Here is a 25,148-nt window from a genome sequence, read left to right on the forward strand (position 1 = left end):
TGCAATTGATTTTCTGACACTTCAAGGTAGCAAAGATTAGGAACACTGTGCAGTGGCTGTTCTACAATGCAAGTCAAGGATAGTGGATCTAGGAAGAATTCCTGAGGACCATTAGGTCCAACCATGTGTTATCAAGACTGGTTTAGATTTCTCAGTCCAAAGGAGGAGTTAGTTACACTCAGTAGTTTTGCAATAGAACCACTGATATCAACTAGGGCATGGGTGCCAAACTCAGACAACATGTTGTCATCACGTGATTTATTGCAACTTTCGCCCTTCGCTAAACCAGGGGTGGGCATGGCCAATGCATGGGCTATGAGTTTGACATCCCTGAACCAGGGCTTCAGATCCTTTCCAATTGTCAAAACAGAATTCTTAACTTTTTAAAAAATTAAAAGTAGAAGTTTGGCTTTCAACTATCTCATTTTCCTCTGTTGCTTCTTTAGGATGCTTCTGGGAATTCCCATTCTTGGGAATGAAACCAGAAAGGACAAGGCAGGGCAGAAGGAAATCAGAGCTCAGTCATCTGTTAGCCATCCAATTCTCTCACAAACTGAAACTGGAAATTTAGTTGTTAGAAACTTGGATCAGAGTGGTGAAAGAAGAGACCTGAAGGCTCATGAGATTTTGTTATATTTATAACGATATAAGGCATTTCAAAGATTCCCAAATCATAGCAGAATTAATGTAAACAAATCTGCCAGTATTGATTTCATAGCAGCTACACAAATATTATCCACCATCTCATAGTCATACATCTATTCAACATCTACAGGCGAAACTCAAAAAATTAGAATATTGTGCAAAAATTCATTTATTTCAGTAATGCAACTTAAAAGGTGAAACTAATATATGAGATAGACTCATTACATGCAAAGCAAGATAGTTCAAGCCGTGATTTGCCATAATTGCAATGATTATGGCTTACAGCTCATGAAAACCTCAAATCCACAATCTCAGAAAATTAGAATATTGTGAAAAGGTTCAATATTCTAGGCTCAAAGTGTCCCACTATAATCAGCTAATTAAGCACACCTGCAAAGGGTTCCTTTAAATGGTCTCTCAGTCTGGTTCAGTAGGAATCACAATCATGGGAAAGACTGCTGACCTGACAGTTGTGCAGAAAACAATCAGTGACACCTTCCATAGGGAGGAAAAGCCTCAAAAGGTAATTGCAAAAGAAGTTGGATGTTCTCAAAATGCTGTATCAAAGCACATTAATGGAAAGTTATGTGGAAGGGAAAAGTGTGGAAGAAAAAGGTGCATAAGCAGCAGGGATGACCGCAGCCTGGAGATGATTGTCAGCAAAAGGCCATTCAAAAGTGTTAGGGACTTTCACAAGGAGTGGACTGAGGCATCAAGTGCCACCACACACAGACAGATCCTGGACATGGGCTTCAAAAATGTCGTATTCCTCTTGTCAAGTCGCTCCTGAACAACAAACAACATCAGAAGCGTCTTACTGGGCTAAAGAAAAACAGACCTGGTCTGTTGCTCAGTGGTCCAAAGTCCTCTTTTCTGATGAGAGCAATTTTTGCATCTCATTTGGAAACCAAGGACGCAGAGTTTGGAGGAAGAATGGAGAGGCACACATTGCAAGATGCTTGAAGTCCAGTGTGAAGTTTCCATAGTCTGTGTTGATTTGGGGAGCCATGTCATCTGCTGGTGTTGGTCCACTGTGCTTCATTAAGTCCAGGGTCAACGCAGCCGTCTACCAGGAGATTTTGGAACACTTCATGCTTCCTTCCGCAGACGAGCTTTATGGGGATGCTGACTTCATTTTCCAGCAGGACTTGGCACCTGCTCACACTGCCAAAAGCACCAAAACCTGGTTCAATGACTGTGGGATTACTGTGCTTGATTGGCCAGCAAACTTGCCTGACCTGTACCCCATAGAGAATCTATGGGGCATTGCCAAGAGAAAGATGAGAGACAGGAGACCAAATAATGCAAAAGAGCTGAAGGCCGCTATTGAAGCATCCTGGTCTTCCATAACACCTCAGCAGTGCCACAGGCTGATAGCTTCCATGCCACGCCGCATTGAGGCAGTAATTGCTGAAAAAGGGGCCCAAACCAAGTACTGAGTACATATGCATGCTTATACTTTTCAGAGGTCCGATATTGTTCTATGTACAATCCTTGTTTTATTGATTGCATGTAATATTCTAATTTTCTGAGATTGTGGATTTGGGGTTTTCATGATCTATGAGCCATAATCATCGCAATTATGACACATCACGGCTTGAACTATCTTGCTTTGCATGTAATGAGTTTATCTCATATATTCGTTTCACCTTTTAAGTTGCATTACTGAAATAAATGAACTTTTGCACGATATTCTAATTTTTCGAGTTTCACCTGTACATGAAACTAATGAGTGAGGTCACTTGCTGATTTGGGATTCATATTTTTCAATGTCAGCTGATGAAGTCATTTAAATTCTGTCCCAGATCCTGAAAGTGGTGTGGACCTGGATGCTTTTTTTTTCTGGGATATTTATGACCTATAAAGTCTATATGGCATATGCTCTCGATATATAAGGAGCTGCCTAGCTCCTGAGGTGCCTGCCTGTTTAATAAGCACATCTATATACTACTAAAACTCATGATATTTAACTGGGCAAAATGCTGCATCATAGGGAAACAATTTTTGAATTAAGGTATCTCAAATGGGCTAACAAATTTGTCCAAAGGGAGTTTTCTTATACTCCCTGCCAGATTCCCATGAGAAAACTCATTGCGGAAGCCATCCGGAAGTCAGAAATTGCTTCTGATCCCATTGTTATTTTGCTGACTCTTTCTCTGTTTAGGTAAGGAAATAATGTGAAATGATGACCAAGTAGGGCACATGTTGCCTAGCATCAGCTAAAAGTACACATAAAAAGAACTATGTGTAGATATTCAGATAGGATTGTTCATCTTTTTATGGTTTAAGGCAAATGGGCCAGTGTCACAAAGCAAATATACCCATGAAAGATGTTTTTGTTTAAACACTATGGGTAAGTAGCTGAAATATTTAAATTAATAAAGCACTGTTTCAGGAAAGACTGTTCAATCTTGAGTTATGTTCCTTATTTCATGGAAGACAAATGTAACATAATAGGTACATGAATCAGACTGCATTAATAGTCTCCTAAGGACCTGAATATAATTCCATAAAATTGCTAAGAAAATAGATGATGTCTTGTCAAACTCCTCTTAGAATGTGCAATTGACAATCTACTTCTGTTTCACTAAAGACATATCTCAATTTATGTACAATCAACCAAATCACAAGTGCAAAAGGAACACCAAATGTCAACTCAGATTTTATAATTTACATTTGTTGATAAACCAATCATAAAACTTTACCTTCAAAATGCAGACAAATTCAGCAGATTCAATACAGTCTTATTTCACAGCCAAATATTCACCTTTATAAATGACATCACATAATACTAGAAGGTAGGATGTATAAAATAATTCCTTTTTCATCTCTGTTATAAAAGCTTGGAAATGTGTAAATTTAGTTCAGAAACTAGACAAATTGGACATTGTTTAGATACAAGGAATAATAAGGAAATCCGATTCTCATCTATTTCGATGTTCAATAATGTTCTGCATTCAAAATCCAAATTATATCTTTTTAAAAAGCCTCTGGGTTATAAACATAAAAGACATCTCTTTATAAGGACACTACCACATTTCACCAGAGCCTCTGTTTCTTCACTGATTCAGAGACGTGTCTATCCATCAACAATCTTTTGCTAATATCAAGATAATTCACTAAGCAACAACTTTTGTTATATCCAACCATGATCAATGGTTTGGACACTATTAATATTTAATGACAAACTCTCTTTCTATAGAGAAAATGTTTACTTTAAACCTTTTATCTTTAATACCAAATAACAATGGTGAATGTTTTCATTGTAACAAAATTTTAACTATTTGAACACAGTGATCATGTATCTATCAAAATAAAATTAGATGAAACCAATGGCAGGCCTAATCCTAACTCAAATCTATATGTTTTAAAGCAAACATATCTCATCCCTGTTTTAAAAAAAAGGATACCTTCAAATTAAAAAGGACTATGTTATTGAGATCTACAGAATGGGATTATAGGAAAGTACTAGAAACCTATCCTTTCTTTCCATAGTTATACTCAATAGGGATGTTAAAATATATCTCTATCTATCATGCCTCCAGATGGGGATTGCTAGATCAACTAATTAAAAAACATTCTTATGTAATGTCTTTGTTGGCATTTCCCATGAATCTTTTTCCAGGAAAAGATGTTTCCTTTTTCAGACACAAGTTTACAGTTTGGAACTTATAATTAACATGTTTATTTAATGATGAACAAGATATTTGTACAACATGAAATGATTTCCACTGAAGGACATCATGGCTTTTTTATTTCATGGCAAGAAAAAAGATATGACAAGATATATGCCTAATGCTGGCTGCATCTATCTATATGCATTATCTGTGCTTAAGTAAAGGTAGTCCTGAACTTACAAATACAATTGAGCCAAAATTTAAGTTACTAAGTGAGGTAGTTGTTGTGAATTTTGCCCCACTTTATGACCTTGCTTACTAAAGTTGTTAAGTGAATCACTCTAATTGTTAAGTTAGTAACAAGGTTGCTAAATGAATCTGGCTTCCCTATTGACTTTTCTTGTCAGAAGGTCACAAAAGGTGATTACATGACACTGCAACTGTCATAAATATGAGTCAGTTGCCAATCATCTGAATTTTAATCGCGTGACCCTGGGGGTACTGCAATGATTCTAAGTGTGAAAAAAGTCATAAATCACTTTTTTCTGTTTCATTGTAAGTTCAAACAGTCACAAAATGGTTACTAAATGAATTGTTATAAGCTGAGGATTACCTGTACATAGGTTCTAGAGCCATTCTTAACTTAAAGATGAGTTGGAGGTTTGCATACACCTTAAGAAAACAATGATTACATTGGAAGAAACAGAGAAATTTCTATCTGTAGTACTATTTTTAATTCTGAGATGATACTCTTCAAGGGAAGGATTCTATGTGAGCGATCAGAACAATGATAAATTAATTTCCATTTCTGGACTTACTGATTTTATTTTTAGGGTCAACAGTGAATTCTTATTTCACATTCTACATGTAATGAGGCACTTAAAGTCACATAACCAAAGCAGACTCCTTGCACCATAAACCATATACACTGGGAGGCTATTAGAGACGAGCTATCTCTGCCATACTAATCTAAGCTGCACTGTCTCTTGCTATTCTGGGATGCATTCCTGCCTCCTGGGAATCTGAACAACATTCCATCAGAGAACTGGAAAAAATAAGAAAATACATAGAGCTGCAAATAGAACAACCATGGCAAAAGTAACTAGACACAGTACTAATAGTGATGGGTGCCTTTGCAATCTCAAAACATCTGGAACACCATTTGAACATCATCGACATTGATAAAATCACCATCCGTGTCAATTGAAAAGGCAGTTTTACTTGGAACAGCTTACATCCTAAGGTGATTTCTTTAATACCAACAACATCATCATCTCTCTACCCCACTTTCTTGGGAAAAATTCAATAGGTGTATAAAAATGCCAAATCCAGTCTAAACATATAGTTATTTGAACAACAACAATAATAATGATATCCAACCCATAGAACTTGGCGGCACTTTTTGTTTATCTATGGTTAAATACACATCACAAATAATGCTAAATCAGAATTTAACGACTCATCATTAAAAATGGCTTCTTTTAACACTGAGCAGTCATGGGTGACTTTATACATCATGCCAAATTAAAAAGAAGTAAATTTCATAATAGTTTAGCACAATGTGCAAACCAGGCCATACTCATCTAGACACAACTGTGCAATTCACAACATAAAGCTCAGACCTCCAAAATATCAATTTAAAAGGGCTCATGTGATCAGGCTGAAATAGTTTCCTGACACCCATTGTTGATACACTTAAAATAGATGAATTTCCTTCTTACAATTCTTTCTACCTATGTTCTTTGAATCAACTTTGATTATTAGAACCCAAGGGCACATGAAAAAACCCAAAAACAAAGCACAACTATCACAAAGTCAGAAAGAGTTATTTACACTGTAGTAAAAAATAAAGCTGGGATTTAATTATTCAATAAATGTAATTCTTTATTTATGGAGTGGTATCTACAGACAAGTAAATCAAGCTCTCAGGAAAAAATTGTCTAATCAATGCAGTGTGATTCACATTTTATATTTAAATATTCTTCAACCTGGTCATCCCCAGAGCTATGCATCAACTCCCAGTTCTCCCAACAATTGCAGTAATGGTTTGGGAAATTAGGGCTTAAAGTTAATACATCTGAGGTGTTTCCAGGTTGAAGAAAGCCATTAAAAGCATTTTAAATAAAAAAAGTGTCCTGAACAGACACAAAGCAATCTAATATGCATCACTATACAAATAAATGTTAGACGAAATAGCTTCTTCTAATTCACCTTTTAAGTACATTGCTTAAAATGTAACAAAGAACTGTGATAAGGGTCTTCTTTGTAGAATATAAATGGTTTGGAAAAGGTTACCCTTTTCACATAGGAAACTTTCTGAGCTCTAAATGTAAAACATATAGCTGGTATGTAATTCATATTGCTTATTTGGCATACATTCACATTTTTCTTGGAACTCTAAAACATTTTTCAGGACAAGCTTGATCACAATGGCAAACAGTCATTAAATAATAATGTATTTGCTTTTCCCGAGAATGTACAAGAATAAGTGTTATTGGATACTTTTGCCCTACAGAAAAGGCCCACTAGGAATATTGAAATTCTTGCCTATTTTCTCTCATGCACATAGAAGAATTTTGTTATTATTGCTAGAAATTTAGCTCAAGGAAGAGTATGAAACATAACCTTTTTTTATTCAATGGTGTACTTTATTTGATTGTCAACTGATGCATGTTTGTTTTCTACTGAAACCTAGATCACCTTGCTTTGTAATACATATATTTCACAGAGGGTAAAAGAACCAAGGGCCAGCTGGTTCATATACCTATTAATACAGCTGACAATGTATCCCTTGTACAAAAATCCTACAGAAATATCTTAGTTCTCCATGCATTTATGCAGGTGGATCCAGACAAATTTGGGAGACAAGCTGCTTAAAAAGGCTGAAAAATTCTATCTTGCTTGCAAAGAAATGAAAGTTAAGCCTCTTTGGCATAAGCCTTAATTGACCAGCAACTGAAAGTAGCAAAGATAGTGTAAAAATGCCTCAAGGGACTTCATGAATTTGAAAAAAATATGTAGATGCCATTTGCTGGTACATTGAAATATTTCTTACTTTTGGGTGATTTATTTCTCATATTGTTCTACTCCTCAAATCAACGAACATTAAAAAGGATGGGACTTTCTTGATTATTAAAAAGCCTCACTAACTGGAAGGACTAGGTGGATCCTGGAAATGGCAATGATGCCCGACAGCTATACAACAGCTCTAGTAGCACTTGAGAACGGAGTTTTTATTTTAATGTAAAAAAGAATGGCTAGTGATCCTACAATGGATTATGCAGCTTTTCGCTGCTAAAGGCTCTATCACTGGCTATATCATCAGAGGATGTGTCTATGTGGTGCCCAGTCATCAAATATATTGCTGTTGTTTTATTTGATTGTCAACTGTATGCCCCTTGTTAGGCTTAATTATTTAAAAACTCTACTTGAAAAAACAGCCTACTGGGGTTTGAATCATAGACTGTTCTATTTCCTCCTGGGCTCTAAGATGTTAGCAAAACTGATAGGTTTACAGACAAGGCAGTTCAACTAAGAATCTATTATACTTAACAAATCAGAACATTGTGTAAAGACAAAGAACACTGATTATTTGTATTCCACACATATGTATATTATTATTGTATTTGTTTCATCTACTTAAACTTGGAAAGAGATTTTGTATTTTACCTTTATTGCTAAAGGCTTGATAGTTAGTGAATAGCCCAAAGTCTATGAAGTGTTTAAGGGAAGTATCTGAAGGAAAGTACTATAGATGAAGAAGACTGGTAGGGGACTTATTTTATTTATTGCAGACAAGCCGTGGTAGAATTGGATGACAGATGGGAGAAGATCTAAAGTTTTACTTGTCAAAGGGTCTCATCAACTAGATCAAAGCCATCTGATTGAACCAGATAAATGGGGAATCTTGCCATTAATATCTATAAGCCCTTCCTTAATTGTAGAACTAGAAAGAGGAGGCAGAGGCAGGATTAGAACAAACTACACATATGCCAAAATTATATAATAATTTGCACCTTAAAAATGCTCACTGTGCTTTTGAAGCCCTGTCTTATCAGCAAAAGGAGAATAGTTTTGCATTGATATGAACAGCAATCAGAAGCTACAAATCATATTTGCAAGATTTAGTTGGAAATGAAACTTATTTTGCTATTAGTTTGAATAAAATGCACCAAAAAAATAGAACGATGCTTTTGCATTATTTCAATCAAATCCTTTGAATCCTTAAGTATATCAAATAACATACTTAAAACATTTATTTTGTATCATTGTTCTCATCGGTTGTTCATTAATATTTGCCTTGTTGAGACTTTTCCAACATTGCATCCCTTCCAATGTGATGAGGCTATATTCTGGTAATTAAAATCCCAATGAACATAAAGAATATCACATTGAAAAGCTCATCTTAACATTTTTAAATTTTCTTTTAAGAAGCATTAATGCTGTTGTTACCAGTACTGCACAAATTTAGTCTGAAACAAATTCTTCTGAATTTTATTAGAAGCCTCTACAAACTTGAAACTTTGATAATCCATCAATTGATAAAGGGTTTTTTTCGGTCTCAATATCATCTGGGTTTTTTTGAACATGCAAATACAGGTAGCAATAGCAAATCATGATTTTAAAATACAATATTTCATAACACAATAAGTCAATACAGAGAATTTCTTTAAAGCCAAGGATGGAACTATCTTCAAAAACATAGATATTAAATTCTACTACTTGCTCACTCTAAGCTTGAATGCTTTGAATCATAAAGAACAAAATAACACTGAACACTCAGAACAAAACAAACGGGATGACAAAACAAACTCAGTTTACGTTTTTTCTAACCAATTCTCATTAAAACCCTATGCTGGCAATCAATTACAGAATTCCCGTAATGATGTAATGTGTTTTACTGCTCATGCGCAACATTAGGCGAAATGTCAAGAAAAAACTACTGATGTGCTGGTTTTTTGGTGATGCATTTGCAGGAACATGTTTCCTGTAGTATGCCTCACATAAGTAGTCTTCTTACCTCTCCTATCCTGCACTTTTATTTGCTGATGTGGAAGGAAAGACAACATATCACTTGTCGTACAACTTCCTCTTCTGTTAACTGATGCATATTAAATGAATATATTTCTTCAGGATTCAGATAATGCTTAAGATAGTTGCCCTGAACTGCTAACTTGAACAATTGGGTGGAAGAAAACATGGTCCCCTGGGAAGGTGTGGCTCAATTAGCTCAATTCCATACCATGACCTTTTCATGAGCAAGAATATAAATGTATAAAGCTACATACAGCAGCTGCTCATATTTTTTTTTGCCCCTGATACCTATGTGAGTCTCATTTCACTGGGGAGGGATTACATGTGAAGTAAAGGGCAACCATCAGATTGAAAATTAGATATTTCAACAGAAGATGGTTCATAGCAGGATTTAATAATTACATGGTTAATAAACTCGGTTAAGACTTTCATTCAAATGAATTGAATGATCACTTCTATATCTAATGAGCTACAATGCAAAGAATATATGCTGATCATATCTGTTCTTCAATCTGCCTTTGCTAAGAGATTTGAAGAGATTGGAAATTCTCTGAGATGAACTCAGATTTCAGATAATCTACAGTTCTATGAAAAAGCATTAATCATTTTTCAGATTTTTGGGAAAGTTTGCAGTCTTTTTCCAAAGGTGGAACATATATACACACACAAAATGCCCAAAAGATGGCAAAACCTCTTTCTTAAAATTATATATTATATTGTGGGCATATTCTCAGTAAATAAAAATGTTTTAGTTTCCCAAGTTATTACTTTTAATATATGTATCAGCATATTAGCACAAATATATGCAATATTTTTCTGTGCATATTAAAAGGACATATTTTGCTTTTAATACAAAATCTTGATTTAGTTTTAGAATGTGGCTAAATAATACATTCTCCATATTACAGCAAACCAGCATTATAAAATCAATACCGAACAACAATAGTTGTACATTCAAATCAGATATCATAAATTATGTATGTAATGTATGGACTACAAATGAGATGGTCCTATGACCTTCAGCTGTTTTTTAAAATTATTCTTATCGTTAAAAGTAAATAGTGAATGTGACAATACACTATAGTATCTCCCAATTTTGGGATGTAAAACAGTAGTATGTTGCCCTGAAAAGCAATCTTCAGAATAGAGAATCTAGTTGAAACAGAACAATATAAAACTGGGTTAAGGGTGGGTTCATGGCATTCTGCCAAAATAAGCACAAACTGACTAGTATTGAATTTTTATAATGCTATGTGGGGGAACAGCTGGCAATCTAATCTACTCTTGATCTCACTAAAAACCATGATGTGAAACCTTGATTAACTAGAGCCATAAAGGGAAGAGGAAGGTTAGTGTTCACGGGTCATTTGTTGACGTCAATGACATATGGGCTTGTACGCTAAGAGGAGTATTATAGCAAAGAGCATAAATTAATGAATGAAATCTTTTTAAAAATAGATACGGTGTGCACTTGTGAAACTGAGAGAAAGAGAAAGGATGGAATAAATCTGAATGAATATGATCTGATCTTGTTGAGTTGACTTGGTGAAAACAATCATGGAAGTTTAAAATTGAATGAAAAGATCTGTCAAAAAGTATAAGCACTAAATTTGGGGGCTCATCAAGTATTCCTAGCTCACAGATTAGTCATAGTTGTATGTTACTGTGGAATGGGGCTAATGAAAGTAGAAGCGATGTGTCAGGCCTATTCTAGTTTGGGCATTTAGGAAAGAGATTTGACTCCATTTGTAGCAAAGGGTATACTTTTACTAAAGCCAAATGGTTACAATGTAAGCAAAGCCAGATATGAATATTCCAAAGTAAATCCAGTGCTTTTCCCTTCTCCTGAGCCCTTTCCTTTGGTCCTTCCATAAATGCCAAATTATATTCAAACTAGGGGTTTTGGTAACAGTCCTAAAATTTGGTGTCTTTTGGTTGGTGTTTGCATTCCATTCTCATGCTTATGTCCTTGGATCTGCCAGTCTCTGTTCCAGGCTGGCACCTCTGGTTCCTCTCACTCTGTCATCCCCCCTCTCTATATCTCTTTACTCCTTCCTCCCCCCCTTCTGATAGCATATGACAGGATGAGTTTTGGGGGATGAATGTAATGTGGAAATGGTTATTATTCTTTTATCTGACATGGATAGATAAATTGATGGAAATGAGATGAGAGGATACCGGAAGAATGATTAGGCTCTTCAGAGACCAAAGATTGTTGAATATTTACTTTGAAGTTTATTTCAAATACATAGTTTAAATGTAAATCTGTTCATGTCTCCATCAGCATTTTTTACTTACTGTTTGTAATCAAATGTTGAGAAAATTGTTGAAGAATATTAGAGACTATGACGGTGAGACAGACATTATTTGGTAGTATCAAGAATGGATCATGGAAAAATAGATATGAAAGAAAAGGGAAAAAAATCAAAGAAAAAAGAGCAGACATAGAATGATCAGAGTAAGGGAACATAGGCATCCTATATGAAAAAAAAGATCTCCCTATAAGATGACTAAAAATATAGAAAAATTATGTGGAAACCATTTGGATGAAAAGAATTATGTTATAGAGTGCCACAAAAATATGTGGGTTATGCTAATGACATATTATTGGGTAGAATGATAAAATAAAAGAGCCGATGTATCAGAAAAAATTGCTTCCAAGAATGTGGATGAATTATAGTATTTACTGTGTTTAGACAGAAAAAGCTAACTGTAAATCTTCAAGAGCTTAATGGAAATTAAATATTAAAATAAATGTTGTTTCAAGATTTATATAAATTCTTAGAGGATTTGTATAATAATTTGTGAAACCACAACAGATGCTGAGAAAATGTTTAAAGGGTCATCAGATATATTTGGAATATATTGAGGAAAAATGAAATTTTCAAGTAAATTTTCATTAGAAAATTTTATAGAATAATTCAGTTGTTAAGATTTTAGTAAATCTTTTTATGGATTCATTGGTAAATTATTTTATACCAACTTATTACTAACCTGTTGGATATAATGGTTGAGCTCCTCAAAAAGACAGATGAGAATTTTAAGTAGAAAAGGCAGAGTATTAATTTTTGTTTAGATACAGAAGGATGGCATCAAAAAAGAAAAATATGAATGATCTTCAGGTAAACCAGAGATAGTTTACACATTTGACATTTTATATTTTGCTTTTAATCTTTTTTTTTCTTAACTACATTTATTTACTTCAAAAATTCATCCACCATCCAGTCAATAGATTTTAGACAGCTTACAATATAAGAAAACCATTAAAAAACACCATATTTTCTCAAACCTCATGCATCATGCCACTCTACCTACCCCAAAAGATGCCTCTAATTTACTGACATCTTTGATCTCAAGACTTACTAAAAGAGAGCCATTTTCACTTCTTACAATTCTTCACTTTTTATAATACTACAGTACTTTCTCCAACAGCATGATGTATGTTTGTATTCAAAGAAAAAATCCACAGTGATTTTATATCAAAATGCAAACCATCTGCTTGATCTGAATACACACAGGGTGGAAAACATTTTTTCCCCATCAAGTTTGGCAGGAAAAGGAAGACAGTGTATTTGTGAAATTATCAAAATGTACCTTCAATTTCAGCCACTTGGTTTGTTAATTTGTAACATAAGCTGATTAGTGTATGAATTAAACTAAATAAAATATGTTGTTGCCATGCCATACATCACTTATAAAATAGTGATATCCTAAAAAAAGGGATCACATGGAGCTAAAATTTTCTTCTGTCCAATGGAATCAACATACCTCTTGGTTTCAGATATGGGTTTTCCTGTCTCTTGGTCAGACTGCTTTATCTCAGTAGAGAATTCAGGAACCAATGTTCCTAAGTCAAGAAGAGATGCAATTGTGCTATCAGTCCGCTGGCTATCACAAAGCTGGGAAGTACTGCAAAATAATGGACATTTATTAAAAAAACTAATATTAGTAAAGCACAAGAACTGCACATATGTTTTACACTGTAGTCAGAGACTAGATTAACTGCACATTTATCTCATGCTTGGCTCCTAGTGGGAAATCTAGTCTTAGCCCACTTGAAATTAAACAGATGTATAGACTTGACCCAGAAATTTCAGAAGAGCTCAATGTATGAGATCATTTTTAAAAACCCAAATAGGAATCCAACTGTTTGACAATTGCATTCTAAGCTTCTATTGCATAGAGTAAATCAAATTTACAATAAAGTACAGTTAAAAAATAGACACATAAATTAATGCTCATAATTAGCAACACACATACCCACACAAATATTCAGCATTACTAAGACATATAAAAATAACAGAACGTTGAAACAGCAGAAATCCAACATCAAAAGGTATCCAATACATTTTTGAAAGATGTTTGAGTGAAGAAGATAGGGCTTTGCTTAATCTGACCAAGAAAAGAATAAGGGCTGTGTCATTAGTACCTGCCAAACAAATACCCATTATGAATCTGTAAGAAAACCAATTATCTAAAAGTGATTTTTAAGCCTGGCAGAATGATATGAAAACCATTAGATATGGATTTGGGGGATCATTTAAAAACTAGTGCTAGCATATTGCATTGAGCTCAGAAATAAACTGATGACCAAACGAAATAGTGCATTAATATCTAAGCCATTCTAACCATTCTTGTCTTAAACATCTGGTGACTGCATGTTGTATCAAGAGGATCTGAGGGATCATTAACGTTATACAGCATTCCACTCAGGATATCATTAATGTAACAGTAATGAAACTTCATCGAATCTTCATCAAATAGTTGAACAGGTAAAGCTTATAAAGGATGCTTCTAATACCAATTGGACATGCAAAGGCATCATAACATTTGGAATCTCTTCTAACTGCATATTTCTTTATTCAGTAGAGATGTTTCATCATCTAAGGGTTCCTGTACACCACAACCTAAATCACAGGACTTTGAATCAATAACACCTACTTTTTCTATGCATCGTCCAGACCACAATAGCATTCACACACAGTGTAAAAACACGGGCAGGACACTCTATGGATGACAATTTGAGAACTTCCCCAAGGACTAAATGATTACAGCAGGCAGAAACCGTGTAATATACCTATGTAGAACCTGAATTTTTTAATGAAGTTTTCCTCTGAAAAGATTGCCACTTCCACAATCTTTCCTAAAAGTAAACTCTAGCATCAGTTTAGCAATGTTTTTCACTAGCTGAATTCTAATTCTAGCACTATCCTCAACATTTCAGTATTCCAAGAATTTTAATTAATATATTTGGAGAAAATGGTCTTTGGCAGTAATAATATGGATCATTTTAGGACAAGTCATTTTGGAGAGTGTTTGCCAGACATATCAATAGGAATAATCTCAACCATCAGCTGACATTAGAAGGCAAAAGTGTTCCAGGAAGATAATCATGAGCCTTCTACACTTTATTTTTATTTATTTTGTCAAAAGCTTACAATACAATAGAAATAAGAATAAACATAGTTTAAATGTAAGAAATAGGAACTAATAATTGGGGACAATAGGACAGGAACGGTAGGCACGATTGTGCGCTTATGCACACCCCTTACAGACCTCTTAGGAATGGGGTGAGGTCAATAGAGGTTACTTTGAGGGCAAAGGAGTGGGGGTTTGAGCAGGTGACAACAGAATCAGGTAGTGAGTTCCAGATATTGACCACTCTGTTGCTAAAATCGTATTTCGTGCAATCAAGTTTGGAATGGTTTACATTAAGTTTATATCTGTTGTGTGCTCTTGTGTTGTTGTGGTTAAAGCTGAAATATTCATTAACTGGTAAGACGCTGTAACATGATTTTATGTACTATGCTTAAGTCCAAACTTAGCCGGCGTAGTTCAAGGTTGTCTAAGCCTTGTCAAGTCTGGTGGTGTAGACTGTTGCGAACAGAGGAATGTAGTACTCTTCTGGTAAAATACTTCTGGACTCGCTCAATTGTATTTATGTCTGATATACAGTGCAGATTCCAGACAGCAGAGCTGAATTCAAGCATTGGTCTAGCATTTGCAAAGATTAGAACCTTTCAGCAACCCAAACAAAGATAACTCTTTTTCCACCAAAAATATTGAATTAGAGGGATGTTATAAAAGATCATATGAAGATACTGATGCCTGAAATATTGACTTAAATTGCTTGATTTCAGCTATATTTTTTAGGAAATTACAAGTTTTCAGATTACAGTATATTGGTGAACTTGGAGTACCACATTAAACATTGTCTGTAACCAAGCTTGCATATTCAGCATACAGTTCTAAAATATGAAAATAGGCTGTACAATAATTACTGAGCAGATGAATGAACAGAGGAAAATATGTGTAAGTTTGTTATAGGAGTGCCCTCTATTGATCAGAGATAAAATAACTCCTTGATAATACAGCAGCGGTCCCTCTTTGAGGGAGATGTTCAGAAATTTGGAAAATAAAATAAAATACATTGACTACTGGGATACTTACAAAAAGCTGAATGGGGATGGGATGAATGAACACACAAGCCATCATTCATAATCTCCCACTGTTGTTAAAGCAAGCACTTTTGAGTGGAAATATGCTAAGTAGGATATTAATGCTTCAGGATCTATTGTAGCAGTAAAAAAGAACTGCAATAGGTTAAAGACTAAATATAGAGTTTCCTGGATATGTTTAGGCAAACTTCTCTCTACTTTTAATTATACATCGGTTAGGAATTTGAATCAGAAAAGAGGTCGCAAAATAGAACTTGGTTTGTCAGTATAGAAGGTATATGCTCTGGAATAAGTATACACTTCATAATTTTCATAGCATTTACAGCAATACCAAGCACTACACCGGTACATAATTAGCACATTATATATTAGTTCAATGTAAGAATAAAATGTGTGATTTTTTTTCCTCTATTAATTCAACATCTTATACCACTAAGCCTATGCAAATTCTCTAAATCAATGTTTCTCAACCCCAGCAACTTAAGATGTATGGACAGGCACGCTGGCTGCAGAATTCTAGGATCTGAAGGCCACACATCTTCAAATTGCCATGGTTAGAGACATTTTCCTACACTAGTCCATTAGTAAAAGTCTGTTTAGTTTCAGTATGCTGAATCTTAGATCTGTAACTGTATATTCAGAGCCTTCTTTACGAAGGAAGTTCACCGAAACCATGCAAAGTAGGTTGTGTTATTGCAGCAACACAGAAGTCTTACTCATGTAAGAACATTGACTTCCTAAATATAGGTCTGCCTCTGGATTTATAGCTAAATTTCTCCTATCTTTCAAAGATCAGAATAAATTGGACCAGTCTTTCCACAGCCTTAAAACTCAGGGACATCTGTTCACTATCGTATTTAAGTTCTATCCATTCTAAGAACATTTAGATTGTTAACAAACGATGATAAAATATTTTGCACAGAATAACCGAATAAGGAGTTTTGTATCTTAGTCCTAATCTTTTGAATTAGCCACAGTGGTTTAGATTCATGTAACATGCTAAATTAAGACTGCAATGAATGAAAACACATAAAACTTCAAGTAAGTCAAACAAGCCACAGTTTGTCTTAGCCCAATGCATAAATCAGATCTACATGTTCAAAACACAGAGAGTATTCTAGAGTCTTTTGAAGATGTACTGGTTCTGGTCATGAATTATCCATAGAGTTTAATCTAGAGCAGGCCTGTCAAACTGGCGGCCTGCAGGCTGGATACAGCCTGCCCAACCCAGGCCCAGCCCAGATCCACAAAGGCAATCATGATACATCACGATATGAATGGGTTTGGACCCTTGGTCTGGTGGTTAAGGCACCAGACTAGAAAGGAAACCATGAGTTCAAGTCCTTCCTTAGTCATGAAAGCCATCTGGGTGAACTTGGCCCAGTCACTCTCTCTCAACCCAACTTATCTCACAGGATTGTTATTGTGGAAAAAATAGGAGGAGGATTAGATATATTTCCCCCTTGAGTTATTTGTAAAAAATAATAAAGGCAGGATAAAAAATTTAATAAATAAATAAATAAATGGAAATAGTTTGGAGGTAACAGGAAACTGTGCTCTTGGCACAAGGCATAATAAACCTCAGGCTCACATATTCCCTTTTCTGCATATTCTACTTTTGCTATACTAAAGATTTAAAAAAAAATAACCCTTCCCTCTTTCAGCCATAAACTAGCCACAGTTCTACAGCATCCAAACTGGGAAATCTAAGTCACTCAATATCAAAGTTTATGAGCTTCAATTCTTCATCAGAATTTAAGCTAAAAGGGTTTGAACGTATCAGTAAACAGTGGCTAGCTAAATAAAAAATGGCAGTTTTCCCTCATCCTTCTTATATAAAAGAAGGGAAATGATGAATTAGAAATTTGCCAAACAAGCTTTTTTTTTTCTTAAAAGGCCACAGCCTCTGAAATAGAGATCTACCTAGAGCAAACATATTTGGATCCCATTCAACAAACTAAAACAACAGTACAGTTGTTGCTTAGTGATCTCAAATTCTTTTTCTATTTCTGACATTTGCTGAACTTGTGTAGTCACAAGAGCATTTGTTCCCAGGACTTTCTCTTGTTCCATGCCAAGACTTAGAGGCTGTTTCTGAAATCAGGACCAATAATGTATATGGTCATCTATAACAATGTATAAAATTATTCCCGTTACTATTTGGTTTCCCTTGAGCTCTTTGCCTCTTTCTCAGTTAAATTTTCCATCAACTTATATGGTAATAACATGTAACGTAATGTAAACAGCCATATGCAGACAGTGAAATAGTAGCCTCAGGCAAAATAAATGGTCTAAAATTAAATGTAAGGGGAAGCATTCCCAGAGAACTAAGACAAAAAAAAAATATCAGCATCAGAAAAACCAAGCATGAAACCCACATCATATTCCCTATAAATAAGATTTTAGTGTGATATTCTTATTTGTTTTCCAAAGTAAATGTATTATAATTTCCAGAGCATACAGATAGATAGGCACGTCTGTGGGAAAAATAATAAAGTGTGTTCAGAAAAATATAACGTTAATAAATGTATGGCAATTAGATTTTTTGTCAGTTAGATATAGATCATAAAGATTTTGAAACAATGTCAAGAAAGCTACACTTTTCATTTCATTTCCAATACATTAAAGAAACAAAATAAAAATTTAATCATATATGCCAGATAGGTAGGTAGGTAAGCAAATACAGACAGACAGACAAACTCTAAGAACAGGCAAGAATCTGGATACGATTCTTAAATTACCTTACTCAACAGAACATGGACTCTATACATGTTCATGTATATGAAGCTGGACATCTGCCAAGCAGCTGTTTGATACCGAAATACAAAGAGGAGACAACTACATCTAACTAGGCCCCTCTAACAGCTGGGCTAGCTGATATCAAGCTTCCTTTCTTCTTTTCTTTTCTCTTTCTCTATTGTTTTTTTTAAAACATTTTTGGCTTTTGCATGAAGCTAAAGAATTTAAAATAAGACCACACCCTGCTTCTATGGCTGCATAATCCTTATGTAATGGTTAGGTTGTTAGTCTTTAAGATAGCATCTTCTTAATTGCATCAAACAGCAAACTCTATGAAACATTACTGGATCTATACTTTTCTTTTTTATTTAGTTCAAATTGTTCTATAAGTCTGTATGCATTTCAAGTCCCCTCCACAAAACGAGATCCAAGAGCATTCATAACAACAACAAAACTGTTTTAACATCTGGTTCTGATATTATGAGTGCACTCTCACACAATACTTAAGCAGACAACTTATAGGAAAAATATTACAAATTAAATGAACTAATTTCTCAACTTCTACTTAGAAAAGCGTCTTGAATATATCAGGGTTTTGCTACATTCCACCATATAAAGCATTTCAATGTATCCTGTGGGAAAATGCCATCACCAAGATTTATTCCCAAAAGAAAAATAATAAGTTTTACATATGCTGAAATGAATTAAAATTAATACTTAATTCACACTGGGTGGTTCCAGATTAGGCAGAGACAAATACGCTGAGCCTGAGAGACCACGTTTTCTGCTTCTTACTATGGTTGCCCATCCACTAATGTTAATGGAGCTTATTTCAGTGAGAAAGTGTGGTTTTCACTGAAACTAATCAAAGTAAAAGCAAGCATCCTTAAACCATCCTTCTTAACCTGTTGTTTCCTAATGTTCTGGAATTGTTCCTCTCTCTTGCAGACACTTAACTCAACCATCTGGAGAACACCAGGTTAGTCAAGGCTATATTAAGCCATCATTTACAACAAGGGAAAGGAAAAAAAACGATCACCTTACACTGCAGTAACGCATAACTGTATGTTAAAAAGTTTATGAACTGATTTAAGTGCTGGCCATATTCATTTTGCCTCAGTCACCTGCCTAAGTGTCCCAAAGCAAGAAACCAGTTAATTAGAAGGCACAATAATTCTTTAACAATTGCTCTCAGACTCAAATAGAGCATGGCAAACAAATAACTGGATGCTGAAATGACACCATTTATTGTCCGGATATTCCTTTTCACTATTTCAGGTCTGGTATTTCTCTCCCCACTGCTTACTCTGTTCAAATCCATAAGATTTACTATAGCATAGAAAGACCATTTTAACAGAATGGAAGCAGCATTCCTTTCATGCTTACATTTATTCTATGGATTACCAAATACGATTAAAGTAAGGCTAACATAAACCTGGCATTGAAAACACCTGAAAAGTGACTGCTATAATTATTTTCAAAAGCATGCTTTAAAAAATACGTTGGGAACTTGCGGGCATATTTATTTTGTATTCAGATAATTATCAACAGCCCAACCCCAACACAAGTATCATAGGCAACGCCTGGAATTCTGATGAATTTGTAGTGGTTAAGGTACCAGGCTAAAAACCAGGAGATGAGTTGTGTTCTAGTCTTGCTTTAGGTACAAAACTGGTGAGATGACTTTCAGTCAATCCCTCTCTCTCAACCTTAAGGAGGAGTCAACGCAATCTATTTTTGAAAACTTGCCAAGAAACCTTCATGGGTTTGTCCAGAGGTGCCAGGAATCAAGACTAGCTCAAAGGCACGACTCTCTCTCTCTCTCTCTCTCTCTCTCTCTCTCTCTCTCACACACACACACACACAGTCATTGACCTTTTCTCAAATCAAAGGTCATATACACATTTTTTTCTCTCCAACTACTGAACTGAGAGTGATTGGTGTATAGTAACCAAGTAAGTTAGCATGGTTTGCATGAAGATTACTTGAAGATACATTTCAACCTGGCTTTCCCCAGGCATAACCCAACAGTTTAACAACTATGCCATATCTGTTTTAAGGGGAGGTGCAGATATAGCTTCCTGGCCTCATCTTGGTCCTGTGAATGTCAGCTTCCCTACCAAGGCAGAGCACTCCAAGTTGTAAACCCCTTGCTGAGGACTTTTCTAGATTCTCATACAGAACTCAGCTACTTTACATATTTTATAGCAAATGAAACTACTATTCCCAACAACTAATTTTTCACAGCAGAGCAAGAAATTCAGACCATGGTAGACGAATATCTAAACTTCTGGCCTATTGTCCTTGACTTACAACAGTTCATTTAGTGTTACAACAAAGTTACAACAGCACTGAAAAAAATGACTTATGATGATTTTTCACACTAATGACCATTGCAGCATCCCCATAGTCATTATAATCAAAAGTTGGGCTCTTGGCAATCGACTCTTATTTATGATGGTTGCATAAATGTGATCACCTTTTGTGACCTTCTGCCAAGCAAAGTCAATGGGAAAACCAGATTCATTTAACAGCCGTGTTACTAACTTAACAACTGCAGTAATTCACTTAACAACTGAGGCAAGAAAGACTGTAAAATGAGGCAAAATTCATTTAACGTGTTTCACTTAGCATCAGAAATTTTGGGTTCAATTGTGGTCGTAAGTCAAGGACTACCTGTTCTGTTAATTTCCCAAAGCATACAGTTATACTGTATATAACTTTAACTGTGTCAAATAATGGAATGTCTGCCAGAGCCTTTGAAATCCTGCAGCTTTCATTTTTTCTTCATTCATCTATTTTGCATAAGTCCTGCAATCATCAGGATATTTTGTAAATCATCAGAGGGGGGACTGAACTTAGGGGAATGTAATCTTATTTATAAAAAAGACAAATTGATATTTCATGTTATGTGCTTCACAAAAAATCTGGGCACTAATTACAAGATAAGTAATTAATATAAGCATGTTAGGGACATGTTGGGAGTGAATTTCAGTTAACAAACAGGACCAAAAATCATTGGGGTATATGTCTCGGCAGATACAGTATGGTTAGATTTGCTGAAAGTTGGGTAACATATTCAAACTATAGGACAAACAGTTAAATGAAGTCTTTTCTTGCTCATTTATAAATTGGGCATATTGAGCAAATGCCAGATTAAGTTCTTTCTGTGAGGAAAAGGTGCCAGTATCAATAATATTAACAACTGCAGTAGGGGCCAGTTTGTGAGACTTAAGAAGAAGTTCAAATGTACATTTAATTTTCACTGCAATGGAGCACCTGTGTTTTCTGATCTGCATTGCCACAAAAAACAGTGGCCTACTTCCTATTATAGCATTTGTATATGGGCCAGCTGGTCTGCAAGTTCTATATTTGTACTAAAAGCAGAAGAAAATATTAAATTAAATTCTAAAAAAGAAATGGGGGGGGGGGAAGATGGCTTTTAATGGCATGTGCATTATTCAGTTGTGAAAACACAATTGACATTTTGTAACCTTCTGTGCTCTGCTTGTACATTGTATCCTTCTACGCTCTGCTTATAAAAATAAATAAATACCAGAAATAGTTTTCCCAAAAAGAGAAATACTTTGGATATGCATTATTTCAAGCTTGGACTGGAGGCTAAAACATATAAAGAACGGTTCCTGGAATTGGGTATATCTAGATTAATGAAAAGAATGACTCGGGGTGACATTATAGGAGAGTTCCAATCTCTCAGGGGCCATCACGAAGAAGAGAGGAGGGTCAATCCAAAGCACCTGAGGGCAGGACAAGAAGCAATGGATGGAAACTAATCAAGGAGAGAAGCAACCTAGGACTAAGGAAAAATCTCCTCCCAGTTAGAACAATTAATCAGCGGAACAGCTTGCCTCCAGAAGTTGTGAATGCTCCAACACTGGAAGTTTTTAAGAAGAGTTTGGACAACCATTTATCTTGAATGATATAAGGTTTCCTGCCTAAGCAGAGGGTTGGACTTGAAGACCTCCAAGGTCCCTTCCAGCTGTGCTGTGCTGGGTTGTGCTATTATCCTGATATGGAGTTAATTTCTGTTACTTTGAAGTTTGTCCCATACATTTAGAGATAAATGCAATTTAGTTTATATGATTATTCTTGATAAAGTAACAGAATAAGCATAGGTAATCCTTAAATTCCTGACCCTCTCCTTACTTTGGGGCATGCAGAAAAGATGCTGTGATAAACAGCATTAATGCTAGTGGACTCTAGTTGTTGATGCTCAGCCATCTGTGAAGAGTCCCATCTTCTACCAACCTCAGAAGAGCACTTGAAGAAGCTTAATTGTGATTTTCAGGAAAGGCTTTCCAACAGTCCTTTCAGAAGTCACTGCTAAAATTGATAGTAAAAGGGAGTTCCCAAGAAGACAACGTTTCTCATTCTGAAAATACTTCCTTATTATAGAAATGTTGATCTATTTAAGTAAAGATGCTCTTGAGTTGTCTACAACTCCTAGTTAATTCATACAGTAAACACATTTTTGCAATTTTCTTTAATGTTCAAGAAGTGGTTATCATTGGCTTTTTCCAAGTTGCTTGACTTCCTATTCTAGTCAACAGCCTTAGCATTCCTTGGTGACCATATCTATCCAATAAATAATTAATCTTGCAAGTCTAGACAATGTTGGCCAGGTGCTGCTACTGAGGTTATTATTTTCCCAATGTATGCACATTCAGATGAAATATCACATATCGCAATCCAAACAGAATGTATATAAGAGTGGGATGGTATTCAAATTTTGTAACAACTGGTTCTGTGGGCATGGCTAGGTGGGCATGGCTAGGTGGGTGTGGCTGTGTGACTGAGTGGGCATGGCTTGGGGGGTTTCTTGCAGCATCCCCCCCCCCCATTTTGGGCCTTCTGGGCCTCGGGGAAGCCTTCTGGGGGCCATTTTTGCTCCCAGAAGTCTTCCCTGGGGCCCAGGAAGGAAAAAACGGACTCTAGGGGGACATGCAGCACCCCACACTCCATTTTGGGTTCTCCTGCCTTCAGGGAAGCCTCCTGGGGGGGGGAGGATTGCTTCCCTGGGGCTCAGGAAGGAAAAAAATGGAGTATGGGGGGGACACAGCACCCACCTGCACTCCATTTTGGGGCCTCAGGGAAGTCTCCTGGGAGGGCGTTTTTGCTCCCAGAAGTCTTCTCTGGGGATCAGGAAGGAAAAGACTGAGGAGGGGTACGCAGCACAGGTGCACTATTTTCCGGTTCCCCGAACTGCGCAGAATCATAACAACTGGTTCTATAGAACTGGTCTGAACAAGTAGAAGCCCAACCCTGGAGTAGATATATATTCAAATGACTATTACACAAGCAACACAATACTCTGTTATCAATGAAGAAAGAAGATTCCTCTGAAGCAAGAGTATGAGAAAAAAAGGTCCAGTTAATTTCTATTGAGATATTGATTTTAAAATGAAATCAGTATATTGGTCTTTTAATATACACATCCATAGGTAGACATTTTTTTTCAAACTAATACTTATTCAGTACATATCAGAAATGCAAGTCAGCTTTTATGGACAAGCAATAAAATACAACCATAGAAAAGACTGATAATGTAAGGGGAAGAAGCCTGGAATTTATTATCAAAGCAGTTACAAATCAGAAATTGCTGAAGCATCTTTGGAAAGCTTTGATGTAGAATTAGAGAACACAGTAAGGAAAAGCCAATGGAAATGCATGTGCTCCATCTTGAGTTCACTTCATGTGAAAATGTACCTGATCTGATACCTTGTCCAAGGCTATGGCAACTACTAATTAATATTTCCAAATGAATATTCTGCATTTCATTATATTCATTTGCAGAATGAAACTAGTGGTTCTTAAGTTATCAACTTTTCCTATTGTCTCTAGTATATTTTAAAATGGGTCGGAAAAGCATTACATAACCACTCAGCCGTACCAGCTGGTAACAGAGCTTTTAAAATATCCATCTGCAAATACAGAATTGCTCAGACTAATGAATGATGAATTAGTATAAGTAGGGAATTGACCCACTCCAGGTTTCCTTTCCTTCCAGCACTCGCCTGGGAGTTCTTAGTTCCACAAATCTATTGTCAGGATAAGCATTACCACTGGGCAAAATGGCTTTCACTAAAACATAATGCTAACTAAAATAGTAAGTGCATATGACTGCAACTTTATTGACTGTTTATAATAAGGTAAAAATCTGTTCAATTCCTAGAAACCATCAAGTTTGTATTCAATGAGTGAAAATTGTTGCTATTGCTTACTTGGCTCTCTTCCTTCTCTCTCATAGATACATAGATAAGACAATTCTTAACAGCCAATTCTTAATTGCCTTTGTCAAGATTTAGCACGTTCAGTGGAGAAACTACTGATTTTTTTATGTGTCTGAAAGCCATAGTCCCATCCAATATGGAAACATGATATGAGATTATGGCCCCAGGGATCTATGAGCAGATGGTGCACATATACAATATGACAATACATTTGTGCACTGTGATTTTGCTACTATACTGAAAAGCATTATGTGTGGTAGACTCTTACCAGGCTGTTAAGCTATAAAGCCAAGGATCCAATCTATTAGAATTATTTCAAACATTTCCAAGATTAAATTACTTCCTCTGACAGTTTATTGAATACACTAGCAGCCCTGTTCTCTAAATATTACTGTCTTTCCTAC

General features: G+C 35.6%; 1 protein-coding gene across 21 annotated transcripts in view; it reads right to left on the reverse strand.

Moving 5' to 3' along the window:
- TACC2 (transforming acidic coiled-coil containing protein 2) overlaps positions 1-25,148 on the reverse strand; it is a 170,062-nt gene that overhangs the window by 78,292 nt on the left and 66,622 nt on the right. For 14 of the 21 annotated variants that reach the window (XM_087932586.1, XM_026704900.2, XM_087932591.1 and 11 more), the window contains one exon: positions 13,065-13,205. The exons of the other annotated variants lie outside the window; for them this stretch is intronic. In XM_087932586.1, the coding sequence (XP_087788712.1) occupies positions 13,065-13,205 (141 nt within the window). The remainder of the gene's footprint in view (positions 1-13,064; positions 13,206-25,148) is intronic. 21 annotated transcript variants of the gene reach the window in all.

This window comes from Pseudonaja textilis, chromosome 4 (assembly GCF_049901715.1).
Source record: "Pseudonaja textilis isolate UNSWEBS1 chromosome 4, rPseTex1.2, whole genome shotgun sequence".
Classification (NCBI taxonomy): Eukaryota; Metazoa; Chordata; class Lepidosauria; order Squamata; family Elapidae; genus Pseudonaja; species Pseudonaja textilis.